This window comes from Cynocephalus volans, chromosome 1 (genome assembly GCF_027409185.1).
Source record: "Cynocephalus volans isolate mCynVol1 chromosome 1, mCynVol1.pri, whole genome shotgun sequence".
Taxonomy (NCBI): Eukaryota; Metazoa; Chordata; class Mammalia; order Dermoptera; family Cynocephalidae; genus Cynocephalus; species Cynocephalus volans.
In genome coordinates, this window is record NC_084460.1 from 292,263,115 (window position 1) to 292,280,316 (window position 17,202).

Here is a 17,202-nt window from a genome sequence, read left to right on the forward strand (position 1 = left end):
AAAATATGGCTAACAAGGATGATAAAAAGATAAAACGATGACCGTGACTAAGGTCTCCAAAACCAACAGGCATACTGGGACATACCACATTTCTAGTTTTCTTATTATTTTGAAAAGTTCAGTTTATTTAAAAAAAAAAAATTTTTTTTTTTGAGAAACTTACTTTTTTTCTATCCAATCTAGGTGCAACTCTGCTATCTTGAGAATCAGACTGGTTGATTTCTGGGTTAGTATCAAGTAATCTTTGCATTGCTCGGTCCCGATCAAATGCAGTTACATAAAAAAGCATTTGCCGGGTATCAAAAGGAAAGAAAAATGGGCTGTAAAAAAGATGCAATATAAATTTATTATCTGATAAAAACCAAAACCATTAGAAAAAAATCAAAGGCTATACTTAGAAATAACTTTTGATATGATACAGAATAATAATTATAAACAATAAAAATGGTCTAGGCAAGTTTTTAAGAATTTTCATAATTACTGTATGAAATTTCTAAGTGACCAAATAATGAGGTAGCCTTTCAATGTGGAATCTGAAACTTTACCTTTAAAAATCCTACACTTAAATTTACCCAGGGTCATCTTTAGTCTACCCAAGGCTTTTCGAAAGTATAACATGACTAATAAAAGCCAAATTTTAAAATAAAATATGACTAGCACTTCACAAGGCCACCAATCCCCCATGCTAAGTGAATTTAGCAATTCCCCTTGATTACTTCTAAGTCATTCAAAACTGCCTTTTGGCTACCGATTTTCACAGAATAAACTGCGCTGTAACAGTTCTACTACCTCATGCACAATTTTGGGAGTTCTTGACATAGAGCTGCCAGGAGATCTTATGATGACCTTAACATTCTAACTAACATCTGTTCTGTCCATCATGGTAGCCGTATGAGGATGTGGTTAATGTGATTGAAACAATTTCTAATTTTATTTAATTTTAATTCTTTTAGACATAAACAGCTACAGATGGCCAGTGGCCATTTATCAGTGCAGTTGCAGCATCTTTGACCAAAACAGGCCCAGAGAATCAAAATTGGACCTTTGGAGTCCAATTTTATGATGGTAGAGGATTGGACTCTCCTCAAATATCCTTTTGTAGTTTTCTATTTCATATATAGACACATACTATCAGGAAAATCTAGCACCAACTCCAACTTGCCTAAGTCTGTTTGGATACTAATGCTACATTATTAAGCAAGCTATGATCAAATGTGACTATGTTAATAAACATTTGAATATGTCTGCTAAAAACAATGTTTCTGTAAGAAATTATGTGAAGACCAAGCCAATGGTAACATTCCCAAGGCCATCATTATAGAAGTGATTGTCTTACCAGGTTTTTCCTAGCTCAGTAAGCCATGTTGGGATGTTTCCTGTCATGATTACTAAAGGATCTTGAAGCTGCCTATTTGCTTTTGCTGTCAACTTACTGTTAATAAATTCACTAGTTGGAATAATCTCCTTGCACATTGCATTCTGTAAAATGTTTAAAAAAAATAGAGTTCACATGCAGTAAAACATTAGGATTATACTCACAATTTTTTCCTTTATTCCCCAAATACATGCAGAGTGCCTAGATTTCACCTGCTGGTTTCCAACATACAATATACAGCTTCTCACTGGTGTGTCCCAACCTAAACAATTCCCACAATATGTTGCTGACCACCCTCCCATCATGGGCGACTGGTACTGGTTCAGTCACTGATGTGGCAGCTAATGTTTCATGCAAGGCCAACTCCTTCAGTCTTCCCTACATTATATAAATATCAAAGGCAGCAAACAATTTTTAGCCAACTTCTTACTTAACATACATCTTAACTTCGATAAATGAACTTTTGGTTAAATATACCTAAAGAATTTTAACTATAACTAATCTATGTTCAATTTTTAGGTTGCAGCTTTATTTAATAAATTTATAGCTAGAGAATATTTTCAAAATCTGCCAATAGAACTAATCTAAGAATGAAGGCCATGAAAAAAAAAAAAGTAGGGGAGAAGTTTCCACTAAGTACATTGTACTTCACTGGGCTAGGATCCTGCATTTAGCTGAATCACTGTTTCCATTTCTAGCACAATAGGATCGTCTAGTGCATCAATCATTAAGCAGAAACTACGAGATAACATGTCATGAACCACAGACCATAAAAACTGCACAAGTAGGCAACGTTACTCACATCATACAAGTAATACCAGTATCGACTGATGGCATGTAAAACTCTTAAAAGAAGAATCACATCTAATGATGGGTCTTCAAAGGTTATATTTTCAGGTGGTGTGGGGATGAGGTAAACTTCTAAAGGATTTGATACTGATGGGCACACACCATCTAGAGGGCAAAACATCAAAGTAAGTTTTGATCAAAGGTAGAAGGGCTAAGCTAGTGGAGCCAGTGTCACTGTATCACCCCTAAAACAGTAACCAGAAGTTGTTATATCTAATGCTTGATATCTTATTAGGCTATTGATAGCTTAGACATTTTTTCATTTTTAACTTACACATAAAATGTCTAGGCTTGTGAAAATTTCATTTCCCCCTCCCACATCCAAATAAACATTGCAAAGGAGAAAAACTGACTCATTTACACAAGAAACAATAGCTAACACTAAAATGGCCAGGGAGAAGAAAAGACAAACTGTTTAAATTCAAGTTTTGTTACAGAAATTTGGATTTTTTCATATCCAGCTTAAAACTATGCTAGAGAGATAGATATAAGATAAACAAATACTCCCAAACTGTAAATCTGGTAAAAGAGATTTCATTTTTTAAACTAAGGTCTAGCACTTGGATAGACTATGAGATAGTTTTCAAGTAGGATCTGTGAATCCTTTGTTCTTAGATTTTACTAAATAACAACACTGAGGAAATGAAAACAGTTGCCCTTTACTTTTACTAAGCAAAAGAATGAAAAATTATAAAACTATCACTTAAAGAAATGACATTTGACACCAAAAACATAAAAACAACAATCTCAAAATTAACAGCCTTTTAAACAGAACAAATGTACTTTAATTAAAAAAAAAAAAAAAAAAAAAAAAAGCTACAATGCCCTTATTTCTGTGGACCAGAGAAACCAGTGTTTGAAAACTACTATGATAGGGAGCGGCCCCTATGAAATGACAATGTAGCCTAAGGCACTGTTACCATCATATAAAAAATGGGGGAGGGGGGGGCAAAATTAGACTGGAAGGAAGTACTTCGAATAAGGCAATTGGGAAATGACTACTATGTTCTGTAGACATTATATGTGACTTGGCATGATTTTTTATTCCTTCTATAATTGTTAGATTATACTATTATAACTAATGATAATAAAAATTAAGTGTCAATCTGCAAATTACCAGCCACTGCCTTCAGTCTCTCCTTTAGGGAATGTAGTCTACTAATGAAATTTGTTTCAGCATTCATGAAAATATTAATACTTACAGAATTGGGAGTAAGAGTTTTTCCCAATTTTTATTCCAAATTTAATTTTGCAGGTACTTAAATTTTTGTTTTCTAGACATTAAAATCAAGGATTCGATTAAAAGCAATCAAACCGTTTGTAACGATTTCATTTATTTCTCAATTACATCCAAAGATTTTACTGCTAGACATCCATCACGCCTTTAAAACCAAGAAAACAGGAAGACTACTGCCTGATGGCAACCCATCTTCCCCTTTGCGTATCATCTTACCATGCCATAACTCATCATGTTTTTTTGCATTTCTAGGAGAAGTTTTTGTTGGAGCTGTTTGAGCTCTTCCTCTTTTACCACCAACACAGTCTTTATTACTTTCTTCATCCTCTCTCACAGGTTTGTACCTAAAATGATAAGATAGTATATAAACCGAATGCAGATTTTAAACTGCAAATTATTCCACAAAGCCAAAATCCAAGCCACAAATACCACACACAGTTACCAGAAGAACTCTCTGAGGTTTATCCTCTCTCTCCCTAGCTTGGATTCAGAGAATTACCAGTGTCTCTGCTTCCTAGAAAAGACTACTTTCCTAGGAGGGCCTATCTGAGAACTCCAGGGGTCATTCTCTATGAAAAATGGTTCTCTTCAAATACGAGCAGCAGACGTTCACAGACAATGCAGGAAGCTGCATCTGAAATGCCTCTCAGGACACAGAGATGCCAAACTCCTTATTGCCTAATGTAATATCATCTTACGGAAATATTTTTGTCTTAAAGACCTAAAACGAATCTAGAAAAGTAGATATAAACACACATGATCAAATATTTGACGTGGCTTTTAATAATTAAAATATAGGATTTAGGGACTCCCCTCTTCTTACAAAAGCCAGACATTAGTTTAATATAAATTCCAAAACACACAGTTTCAAGGTTTATAAAAAAACCAAAAGAATAATTCTCAGACTTGCCATATTGTATGTGTCTTTGTCCAAATACCAGCTCTCCCTAGAGGATTGCTCTCATCATCCGTGGATTCTCTCTCATCTTCAGCTTGTATACTGAACTGCCGCACCGCCTGATACACAGTCATGTTATATGGTAGCAAATGTTCTCCAATGTAAAATTGCAGCCTGTGTCTTACATTTCCTGAATTTAAGAACTGAGCAGCCTGAATGAAGCAAAGTAAAATCCATTTAAGCTATAGGTACTGACCTGTATACATTACAACATGGTGGGAATACAGTAGTCCCCTTTTATCCACAGGGGATATATTCCAAGACTCCTGTGGGTGCCTAAAATCACAGATAGTACTGAACCCTGTATATACTATGTTTTTTCTATATATACATACGTATGATAAAGTTTAATTTATAAATTAGGCATTGTAAGAGATTAATAACAATAATAAAAAAGAATAATAATAATATACTGTAATAAATGTTATGTGAATGTGATCTTTCTCTCTAAAAACATCTTAATATTTTCGGACCACAGTTGACCGCCGGTAACTGAAATCATAGAAAGTGAAGCTGCAGATAAGAAGGGGCTATTGTTGTACCTTACCAGAGACTCGTCTATTTCTTCATCTGATCCATCGTCATCGCTGTCCTCATCGTCTTCTCTTACTCTTCCATATCCTAAAGACCCAAGAAGGCTGTTAAACTCCTAGCAATTTTAGGTGTTAAGGAAAATCCTGTATACACTGGTTAAACTAACATATTCTTAGAAAAACACGTATATATTACACACTATGAAGCAGAAAGATCTAAGAAAACTGTTAAATACAAAACGTCATTTCTACTACATTCCAAAATAATATAAATTAACTCATCCCTGAAGCAAGCAGTCAACCCTAATAAATTCAATAATCTGTCTCTAGACTAAATATAAATGACAGAAACACAAGTTTCTGCTGTCCAGGTTTTAGCACAAACAGCATTAAATAGGAAAATAAGGTATATATCTCTTATTATTAATTTCATCCCAAATACTCATATAAACACACAAAACATATATAAGGAAAGTACCTCTAACTACAAGGTATCTCTCAATAGCTTGTACCAAAGCCAGGGGGTCGATCTTGACAGGTCCACCTTTCCACTGCTTCACATTTGCACAATCTGGATGTCTTTGTAACTGGCATTTTAACTGATGTGTGTTGAAAAATTTTAAAGCCTGTGATCCTCTGTTGAGAGAAAAGCTCAAGATAATTTGTGAAAAAAAAGTTATTCTATAATTTTCACAATCAATACACATTCAAATAACAGATAATACAACTCTGCATTTTCTTAAGGAACAAAGTAAGCACTTACCAGTTCTGTAAATGGTAACAGCAGTAATTCAAGTTATTTATAGTAAAAGTTATTAAAAATAAGAAAGAAAAGATGGGTGTGTATGCATGCATATGAAAACATTAAATCAACACTTGCCCTCTGTCCCATCATGAATCCATGTGAGCAGAAATACCTCACCATGGATACATATTTCTCTAGAATAAAAATTCCTTAACTATTTGAGCATACTCACCTCTGCAATATTTTGCCCATTCCTATAAATTCTATTTAAAAACAAAAAAGCCTCTATTTTTTACTTTCAAAGATTTCACCTACAAATTTCCTTTTAAAACTAACCTTTAAAATTTACTTTGCTATATACTTTTGAATGAGGCATTTTAATATCTACAGCAGTTGAAAACTGCTGATGTTTAATTGCTCATTTCTGAAAAGCTCTGGCAAAAGTCAATACAGACAAGCTTATAATGTAGTTATTTATAAGATTCCACAAGCTTTCAAATAGGGATATGTGAAAGAACATACCATTATATTAATATATACATATGTAAACACACATACTTTATACAAATTTGGACAAAAATAAAAAGCTTCATGGTTTTCTCAAGCATAGTTGAAAATGTCCTAATTTCATAAACTCTTCTAGGATAGTACAATGATCAAAATTGAATACTACACTCTACATTAAATTTCAAAGCAGAAAAAAACCCCTAGTCCATGCTATGATTGCTTTATTTACTTGAGAATGCACATAGTTTTGTCAGATTTTTAAAAATGTTTTTAATACATCAGAATGTGAATTTTAAAACCAAATTGATTTCTTATTTTCTAGGCTTCTAGACAAAATATTCCATGAAGTTTGTAACATTCCATAATACCAATTAATTCTTTCTGTGGTACCTCTCAAGAGTTCTTAAAACTACTATATTATTGAAAAGAAAGTAGATTTTTATTAAAATAGTAAAACTTTAAAATAAACATTTGTTAAAATCCACCAAAATATAAAGTTATATAACCACTTATATCACCACTTTGTATTCATTATCCACATCCACAAAATCCTTGGAGAAGCTTTGTCTAGTAAAGTATATCAATTTAAGAAAAATTAAACCTATTACAAGTTGCCAACACAGTCACTGGGTTATATATTTTTAAAATATCATTTTCAAGACACACTGTATAATTTTAAAAGTAAAAGACATTTGATTCATTTTTTAGAGTACTCAATTTCTTTAGTCATTACAGCTCTAATGGGCAGACCAAGATTTTACCAGACTTCTTGCCACTTTACCTCAACAAAATTAAGCACCAAATTCCAGTGGCAAGTACCTAGGCAATGGTCCTTACCTGCCTCCTGTCCCATTTCCACTAGGAAAATCATGCACTTTGACTGGAAACTGTTCCATCTGGCTGAGGCAGTTGTTCATCTTGTGAACTAATGCCAACAAAGGTGCATTACCCACTGGTTCTACTCTTCCAATGGGCTCTTCTCCAGGAAGCTAAAGTTATAAATAAACCAACAGGTTAAGCAAGGCCTTCTGAAAATGGAACACTCCTCAACATGAAAATTTAATAAGCAGTTTTACAAAAGAGAATCATTTATCTATTTATTTTTATCTTTTCTGACAGATTTGGTTGGAACAATGTTTTCAAATAAATTATTTCAATAAAACACTCTTTCCGTACAGCTCACAATCCCTTAAATTCACAATTCCAAAATCCAAAAGGCTCTAAAACACAAACCATTTGGTGTAAAACCTGACCCAAACACAGACATGAGGCTATTTGAAGACTTTATTTACCTGATTTTAATAAAACTACTCATACATTGTACTGCAAAAATATTTAATGTATGATACCCAGTGCTGTTCAGAATATACTGGGGATATTAATGCAATGTAATGTACAATTCTTGAAACACATCCAATCCCAGGGGTTTCAGATAAGAGGTTACAGACCCACACAGAATCTTAAGCATGGCATAAAACTACATTCAATACTGTCACATATCTAATGGATCTCCAATAAATACCAACTCTGCTTTAGGTAGCCCCACAATTTAAAATAATATACTCAAATGCCTTCAAACACTGCAAGGGCATGGTGAAATAGTGTTGCTAACACATAGGAGAATTATCTTTAGCCCCATTACATAGAAAATCCAGAAAGAAATTTCCTGAGGGATGCCTTCTCCTAAGCAGCTGCTGTGAACAAGAAGAGTGTAGTTAGGTCAATAGCATCTAAGAGTCACTACCTTCTTGCTGTCACCCACGGAGGGCAAAGAAAGGGAAGCCATTCTGTGGTTCCTTGCCTTATAATCCACCTTTTACATGGTGATTAAACACCCTTAAATGAAATTTTTATGACTGTGTTTTATGTACAAAATGGAAGTATATGTGTCTCTTCTATCTTATGTCTATAGCTACAGTATGCCTACCTATATCTCTACCCTAAAAGAAGATATTGCAAACTGCAATATGTTTAAAAACAAATACTATGAATAAAACATAATCACAAGTGAGAGACTACATGGCTTATCTCACAGAAAAAAAAAGACTCAAGGTACTTGGCTCATAGAAACTGTAACACGGGCTTCATTAAACCACCATTTCAGTGTTTTACTATTTACCTTGATATACTGAAGTCCAAGGAATTCGAACTGTATAATCAAGCTAGAAACTTACCCTCAATATCTCAACCAACAAGTACCAGAAATTATTATTGTGATGAAAACATATGCATTAATGAACACTGATTTTTACAAGATACTCAAGCATTATTAGATATCTTACCGGAGAAGAAAAAAATACGTGAAGGAATCTCTTTAATCTGATTTCTCTGCTCACAGCATCCTTTTCACTTTTAGATGTCAAATAAAGCAACAGCTGCTTCACAAATCCACTATGTTGGATTTCAAATGATGAAACATCTGATTCTGAGACTATGCTACGGATTTCTACAAGGCACTCAGCTCCACCATCCACCTGGAAGAGTTGGGAACAGTATTTCTATATTGAATTAAACAGCACTTACTAAATGCAAAATTCACATTTCCCCAAGAGAAACTGAACATTCTCAATGCCTTTAAAAAAGAAAGCAAAGGAGTTGTACATTCTTAGGTAAATCCTTGGAGACTATCATACATACATACATACACATGCGCGCACATACACACGCGCGCGCACACGCACGCACACACACACACACACACACACACACTATTTCATGGTAAAAAATAGGTATACATCATAATACAAGGAAAAACACTTCACATTAAACCAATGTAGTTTTTTCTTAAAAAAAGAAAGAGAGAAAAAAAAAGAGTGGGGAAGAAGGAGAGGGGAGAGATACAAATTGAAGAATAAGGAGGTATAACACCAGAATGAAAAGATAAAACAAGAATACAAAGTATGACTTTAAATTAATACATTTAAAACCTCAATGAAACAATTTCTTAAAAAAACAAACAAACAAACAAACAAATATGTACTACCAAAATTGCTGGGCATCAAAAACATAAAAAAACTAAAACTCAGATGAAACATAAAAGGCGTATTTTTAAACCTCTATCCTCTCTGACTACTGTGAGACCACAGGTGAAGAGGGAGGTTAAGGAGAAGCCTGTCAACTCTAATACGTATAGCTGAAGAGGACTTAGTTGAAAAGACGTGCTTTGAGGGACATTTCTGGAAGTCTCTTCATTTGTCAAGAAACATGGGATGTGAAGGAAACAAACTCAAAGACGAGATTTCTAGGACATTTAAATGATAAAATGATGAATAATGGCACTCAAAGAATGAGTAAAAGAAACGCCATTGCCAATGGTAAATGTGTGGTAAAAGTCTATCTATGATAGCTAAATCCACAGAAAGCCAGTGAGTCATCAAGATTAAAGAAATGGTTAGAGCACAGTCTTATAATACTAAGGTTATGAGTTCAGATTCTCATACTGGTGAGCTGCCCAAAAAGAAAAGATATGCTGGAAGAAACTGAAAAGGACTAGAGCAAGATGCACTGCACATGGTACCTGGAGGTTGAGTTGTTCAGTTGCAGCACAAAGTCTCTGAAGAACATTCAGTGCAGGGTTGCTGCCATCCATATTCTCAGAACTGAAATAACGTTCTACAAATTTATGCGCCTGCTCCTTAATCCAACCTTTAATTTTTTCTCTACAAGAAGTAAAAAGGAGATATTAAAAGTCGCAGTGTATACAGAAAGAATCTCAACTTTTAATCAAAGGCAAATGAAAGCTACCTCTTAAATCCTTTTGGCCTATGCTTACAGATTAGTAGGTTCACATTACATTTTAATCAAATTAAGTTTATGTTGAAAATGGACTAAGATGTACCTAGAGAATTGTTCGGGTACTTAAAATACATTTCAGGTCATTATATGAATAGTAAACAAAATGTTATCATTTCTTGGGACCCTATAACATAACAGTATTCTTAGTGTTTTGCCCAAATGCAATTTTATATGATTGTCTCCTAAAGTACAGATCTATCTGTGTTGCCTTTTGTGTTCCCTAGAGCTGCAGTAATGAACTACAGGCCAGAAACATATATACGTTAGGTGCACGATGAGCTATGACAAATGAAACCCAGCTGTTTAAATAATTACAGATGCTGTTGCCTTAAAAAATATATTTGCTTAATTATTTTTATTAACTGAGATTCAAAAAAACACCACCAAACCAAATAACAAAAAACATATTTATTTTCCCAATGGCATTTGATTTTTCCAAAATTCTTATTGGCAGAGGAAGTAATCCATGTTGGTTTGCTATACCCAGAGCCAAAAAAAAAAAAAAACACCAGAGCCAAAAAAAAAACAAAACTCTCCTCTAAAATCCTTAAGTTCCATTATAATGGGTAGAGAAATATTATCAGAAAAATGTGTGTATGGATAGAAAATGTCAGCTCTTCCTTGTCTAGAACAAAACTGAGGAACAGGTTCCATGGGGAACGTTTGTTTTTAAACATACACGACTCCCATTTAGAGATGTTGAAAGAAGTTTTAAAATGTGAGCCTGGAACTTAGGACAAAACCAGGTGCAGTGTTCATGAACTGAGAATCTAACTCATCCTTGAGCTATGCTACTTCTGAGAACAAATAAAAGTTCTGTGTCCATGTATCATCTCCTTACAATAAATAATGTTAAGTTTTTCTGACATGGGAATAGAAGCAACACAGAATTTCCCCCACTTCACCTATTATTGGATATGGTATCCTTTGAGGCAGCTCTGGCAAGACCACTAACTCCTGCAGTTCGTGCTGGCTCAATGTTGTTGCTGTTGGACTGTGCACTTAACCTTCCCCAAGTTTTTGGATTCAAGCTTGCCAGGAAAGAAGATTTAGGTGACTGAGTAGTGGTGGGGCTTTTAGCTAGGAGAAGAAAAGAGAACCATGGTTAAAACGTAAAATGTTTTTGCATAATTGATGAAAACCAACTGAATTTTAAGTATCTTGGTCTTAACAGATTAACTGAAAGAACAAGGAACACTGGGTCTTCAGGAAACTCAAGTGTACTTGAGGAGCTATCAGCAGTTTCAATGAAGTACGTTTCTGCAACTGCTACCACCTTTCTCTGTACCTCCCCATAGTTTCATCAACGGAATTACCTTGATTGTCTACTTTGTCATCATCTCTTGGAGGTGAGTACTTTGGCCTTCTTGGCCCTCGTTTTGGCAGACGTTTTCTCTTTAGAACATCACTTAATCGACTATTGCATGGAAAAATATGGGATGAGGTTAGTAATTACCAGTGATTTTTAACATTACCCATTGAAAAAGCAAGCTAAAATGGCAGAAACAAATGAGTTATAAAATATTGCTATAACAGGGTATTTTCCATTTAGTTATTATTTAATATGCCATCACTGTGCCAGTCATGTTCTAAAGGAACAGGAAATGATTAGTTAAGAAAATAACTAGTTATTTGACTGAACTACTAAAAATAAAACCAAAGAGTATCTGATTAATTCTCTATGTGTTTAACTTTATTATAAAATGTAGTACACAAAGTACATAAAACAAATATACAACACAAAGAACAAAAATAAAAGGAACTGTGTAACCACCAACTAGAAGAAGATGTTAAATCTGAGTACCATGTTTCTTCACTAACCCCACTGGCAACAAGTAAAATATACATGGCACTTAGTATCCATACAATAAAAATACTTTCGTGTTTATAAAATACTACCCAAAGTAATTTCATGGTGTGGTAAGGGCGATAACATCCTAAATGAATCAATTTATAAACACTTTAGTGGAAGTTTTTTAACCTATATACAAATGTTGTGAGTGACAGTGTAAGTAACCTATTTTGAAGTAGACCTATATATGAAATTCAGTATCTATAGCCTCTGTTCTTAACCCCAGAAATACAGTAGCTTGAAATAGCAATAGATTCTTAGAGTAACAAAGCTGACTAAGATGGAAAAGATGAAAAATGCTTTAGTTCAGTCTGTGGCCCAAATATAATCAAAAAAAAATTTGGAAAAGTCTTCCAACATCTGACATTTCTTTCTTTCTTTCTTTTTTTTTTTTTAAAAGATGACCAGTAAGGGGATCTCAACCCTTGGCTTGGTGTTGTCAGCACCACGCTCAGCCAGTGAGCAAACCGGCCATCCCTATATAGGATCCGAACCCGTGGCCTTGGTGTTATCAGCACCGCACTCTACCGAGTGAGCCACGGGCCGGCCTCAACATCTGACATTTCTATGAAATATACTTAATAATGTGTTCAAAACATGCTTAACAATCAGGACAAATAAACTTATAAAAATAAACCTAAATATGACTGAACAATTTCCACTTTACAAATAAAATTAATATAAACTTCATTTGTGACCATACAGGGAAACAGAACCACTTAAAACTCTGAAAATACTTTAAGAAAAAGATTCTTTACTCTTTCTTTGGAATCACCAACTGTTAGAATCTATAATCAACTCCAACTCCTTAGAATAAAATGGCTCACAAATACTGCATTTGTCTGTCTGAACTACATCACAGGTCCCTGAAATTCACTGAGCACCTGTGATGGATGTCTTGGGCACCATGCCTGCATCATCTAGCAAAACCCTCCAATAACTTAGGGTTACCGCGGCAGCTAGCGGGTGGGCGTGGGGTTGGGGAGGAAGTAAAGAGGATGCAAGGCTGGAAGTGAAAATGGCAGACAAATGCAACCTCAGAATCAGGAAGGTGGAGAGTTCTCAGTATTCTCCAGGCCCAATATGCTCAGACTGGACTGATAACATGGGTACTACCCTAAACTCAGCAGCTCCCTAAAATAACAGAAGTCCCAGTCTGCCACAAGTCCTTGAATTGCCAAAATTCATATTTAAGCTAGAGTTAATAACTGCTACCAGATGGCACCAAAATCAGCTATGCTCCCTTCCCCTCTCCAGCCCCAACTCCAGCTGGCTAACTGTGTAGGACAATGCTATCCTACAGTTCATAAGATTAAACTTTTGGACCCCACATCGTAGTACTATGTTTGACCAAGTTCTACTTTTCAGCTTAAAGGAGCGAAATGGATATTACACTGGGTACATTCTGAATTTTAGAAGTTAGTTTTAGTTCATCATGTACCATTCAAACAGCAATATTAAATTTCTAACATCAAAGAACAAAACCACTTTCAGAGTGTGATTTATTTCTAAAACAATAAAATGAAAAATAATACAGGAGTTTGGCAACATTCTTAGTAGCACAGTATAACAAAGAGATTAAAATATGACAAGTGGAAGCAGAGAATTTTAAGAAAAATTTTTTTATTAAGAGCAAAGTATTTACCCTCATTTGCCAATCAAAGATAAATGAGAAACCAGGGGTTGGTTTTTTTTTTTTGCCTTCATATTCTAAAACTAGTAATTTTTAATACTTTTCACTCTATCAATATTTGGATATCTCAATGGAGGTACTATGCATCAATACAGTAAATAATCACAAGATTATGAAATCAGAAATGGGCTCAAATCCTATGTCTGTAAAATAAGTGTGTGACATATGCAAGCCATTAATGTCTCTGAGCTTTAGTTACCTTCTATGCCAATGGGAATAGCATTTTTCTCTTATAGTTCTTAAACATGGCCCAATAAAGTTAATTTCCAATAAATTAAGTTTTCTTCTTGTTCCCATTAAACATCTAACAAAATACAGATGCAAAATATAAAGCACACCCTCTCTCTAATGTATTACCATTTTACTCCCTGTATGAGTCTCACGTACCAAAGCAGAGCTAAAGGCAAAGAGCATAAAAATCACAGCAAAACTCTCACTTACCCTTGAGGGCTCAGATCTAAAGAATCATCTCTGCTGTGCTGCAAGCTTGGTGATCCCAAGTCAGCTGTGGCATTAGTGGCAGCCGTGGCTGTTCCACTGCTGACTGATGTTGTGGACCCCAAGGATCCTGACCCATTTGTACATGCCTTTGGTGGACTTGTCAACAAAGACTCTGATTCTGCTAAATGTTTTACTTGATGCATTACACCTTTATAATAACAGATGAAAAGAAGTCAGTTTTAATTAGGAGTCAGGACCACTTCTCTACCATTATAAAATTCCTGAATGCTAATAACACTGATAATACAGGGAATGGTTAAAAAATAGCTGGTAAATGGGAAAAGAAATTTAGGAACCAGTTTTCAACTTGACTCCAATCAGAAAAACAGAATGAAAATTCAAAGTTAAAGAAAGATGTTTACATTGAATGTCTTCTAATAGTCAAAACCAGATCATATGAAATTTAGTAGTGTCACAAGTAAAGTCATACTCAAAGTTTCAAAAGCCCATTATAAAAATCAATTACAGAAATACAGTGCACCTGTGGCATGACAGCTGTAAGGGGGGAAAGACAGACCTAGACTTGTTAGTTAACTTCAAGTGCTACAAGATAAGATCACAGTATCACTGCCACCAAAAAAGAAAACTGGAGCTACTGAAGGGTAGTGACTGCCATATCCTTGGAGGTGTTCAAGGAGAACTAAATAGTAACTTGTGAGGCAGAGGTTCTTATCTGGGCTAGGATCTTGAGAGTATGGTTACGTGTGTCTAATTATCTAATTATATATGAAGGTGTGTGTCTAACAATTTGTGCAAAATATATGCAAATCTGTGGATGAATTTAATGTGAGTGAATGTGCATGTATTCGCATTTTTCTGAAGAGGCTAGAGCTTCCGCCAGAATCGTAAATAAATAAAGGCAAACTGCTAGGAAAAGATGTCAGAATAAATTCAAACTTCAGGCATTTGTTCCACAAATATTACTTGAAATAATTACATGCCAGACTGTGCTAGGTACTAAGGATATGTACATGGAGAAGACAAATGCACTCAGAGGACTTACTGACTAGTGGGAGAGATATATTTTACAAGAAATTACAATACAGAATGGAATGTTTATGAGACAGTAAATACAGTGCTTATGAGAGAAAAAATATAGTGCTGCTGGAGTATACAGTAGGAGAATCTAACCAAACACAGCAGTAAGGCAAGATCATTGCATAGAAGTGATACTTAAGCTAAACCCTGAAAGAATAGCAGAACCCAGCCAGATGCAAAGCAACAGAAACAATCAAGTCTTCCCCACAAACTTCAATTATATATGCTATGACACTATTTGGAAGCAGGAAATTTAATCTGATGGCAGAGTTGATGCTATCAAAGTGAGAAAAACAAAACCACTTTGAAAAGAAACCAAACCAGAAACGTGGAACAACTAAAAGTAAGCAAACAAACAAACAAGAGAATACCAAAAACAATACAGAATGCAAAATATAAGATAATCTAAAACTAAAAATAAGAGCACATACTAGATTATTTGTATGAGCCCAGAAAACATCTATTCGTATATATACCTGACTAGTTAATAATAGTTATCTTTGGGAAATGGAGAAATCTGTTTCTACTTCATATAAATATGCATTGTTGCATTAAAAAAATTATTTAAACAAAACTAATTTTAAATGGTAAAAACCTCTTCCCATTTTGTTCAATAGTATATCAGCACATCTACTGCACTTCCAAGATGTGAAGAGATAAGAATCCAGCATAAAAAAGGTGATCAAAAGGATGGAAAACAGATCATATGCAGAAAAAACTAGGATTGTTTGTAAGATGAAAGATAAGGTTAAAGATTACTTGAGAGGAAAACACAATTTCCCATCTCCCCACAAGACCTTAGTATCTAAAAGACCAGATGAGCCCTAAAGAGATGTCGGTTGAGAAAGACTTCCTGGTCAATTAGATAATATCTTGACAGGTTGAAAATGGATAAAACACTTGAATGAGCTATACAATTTCATCTTTGAGCTCTTCAAGGAGAGAATGGAAAAGTACCATGTCTCTGAGGTTGATTTCGACATTCAAACGCCTAAAATTGAAGAACTAGACAAACTGCATTCAGAAAGACTGTTCCTAGACTTAAAACATTCCATTATCTACACAATAATGGAATAGCTAATCTCTCTAACATTAGAACTGTTCTGATTTTCTGATATGATTCACTGGAAAGGAAAGCAACATCTGACATTTTGAAGGAATCTTTATGGGCAGCCATGTATTATCTATCTAAAAAAAAGTCCATGATTGCTTCTGGCCCACAAATACTCAAATCTTTGAAACTCGCTGAGTATTTGTCAATTCACAGTGAATCTCGCATAACCTGTATTAACAGATATATAAAAGGCATACTCTAATGTGCACTTGAGCTATAAAAGCCATGTGTCCTAAATTTAAAGAGCTAACAGTTTTTGCTCTATAGATTAAAAGTATATTTCTATTGAAGTACTACCTAGACTAAATAATTGACCGTGAATTTATTATCATGAATGACATTACCTTCTCTTCTGAAGTAAACACTAAAAATATCAGGTAACTTCTGCATTAAGATTTCTGCCATCTGAAGTGCTCCAACTACTATCTTCAGGTCTTGGCTTGATAGCATGGAAGCAATGTGACTAAAAAAAGAAAGCATTTGTATATAAAACTTTGCCTGGATTTAATAATTATTTTTGGCCAAACTACATTAAATTGGAGAGCAAAATATTTTCCTTGTGAAACCACTCCATTAAAACAAAAATTTTTCTTAAGTGCTCAATTTTATATTTATCATTTTTTATTAAAGCTGTGTGCATATAAAGAGAAGAAACTCAAGATATCCCAAACAGTTTTGTGCATATTTTTTCTGTATCATCACTTTAGCAATTTCTGAAATTACTTGCAGAGACTTGAATTTCTAAAATGCTTTTACCATTTTCATGAACACACCTTGAAACGGCATGATTTTTCAGAACATCCTTCAGAAGTTCGGCATCCGCAAAATAAATTATCCTAAGAATTGCTCTAAGGCACTTATGTCTGACCGCAGGTCCTGCTGAGGAACTATACACTTCATAAAGAACACCAAATAATGTCTTAATAAAAGACTTAGCCAGTTCTGGATCCTCTTTCATAAGCTGTGCTCGAGCATCATCCTTCTTTAACTCTGAATATCCACCTG

General features: G+C 34.5%; 1 protein-coding gene across 13 annotated transcripts in view; it reads right to left on the reverse strand.

Moving 5' to 3' along the window:
* The window catches only part of TRIP12 (thyroid hormone receptor interactor 12), a 138,591-nt gene that overhangs the window by 16,477 nt on the left and 104,912 nt on the right, over positions 1 to 17,202 (reverse strand). For 9 of the 13 annotated variants that reach the window (XM_063075285.1, XM_063075294.1, XM_063075378.1 and 6 more), the window contains 15 exons: positions 16,971 to 17,199; positions 16,542 to 16,660; positions 13,986 to 14,193; positions 11,316 to 11,416; positions 10,905 to 11,079; positions 9,722 to 9,863; positions 8,487 to 8,678; positions 7,042 to 7,193; positions 5,431 to 5,603; positions 4,967 to 5,040; positions 4,372 to 4,571; positions 3,678 to 3,805; positions 2,178 to 2,329; positions 1,337 to 1,479; positions 164 to 320 (listed from right to left, as the gene is read on the reverse strand). In XM_063075285.1, the coding sequence (XP_062931355.1) occupies positions 164 to 320; positions 1,337 to 1,479; positions 2,178 to 2,329; positions 3,678 to 3,805; positions 4,372 to 4,571; positions 4,967 to 5,040; positions 5,431 to 5,603; positions 7,042 to 7,193; positions 8,487 to 8,678; positions 9,722 to 9,863; positions 10,905 to 11,079; positions 11,316 to 11,416; positions 13,986 to 14,193; positions 16,542 to 16,660; positions 16,971 to 17,199 (2,345 nt within the window). The remainder of the gene's footprint in view (positions 1 to 163; positions 321 to 1,336; positions 1,480 to 2,177; positions 2,330 to 3,677; positions 3,806 to 4,371; positions 4,572 to 4,966; positions 5,041 to 5,430; positions 5,604 to 7,041; positions 7,194 to 8,486; positions 8,679 to 9,721; positions 9,864 to 10,904; positions 11,080 to 11,315; positions 11,417 to 13,985; positions 14,194 to 16,541; positions 16,661 to 16,970; positions 17,200 to 17,202) is intronic. The other 4 variants (XM_063075387.1, XM_063075359.1, XM_063075342.1 and 1 more) reach the window with 1 other exon arrangement.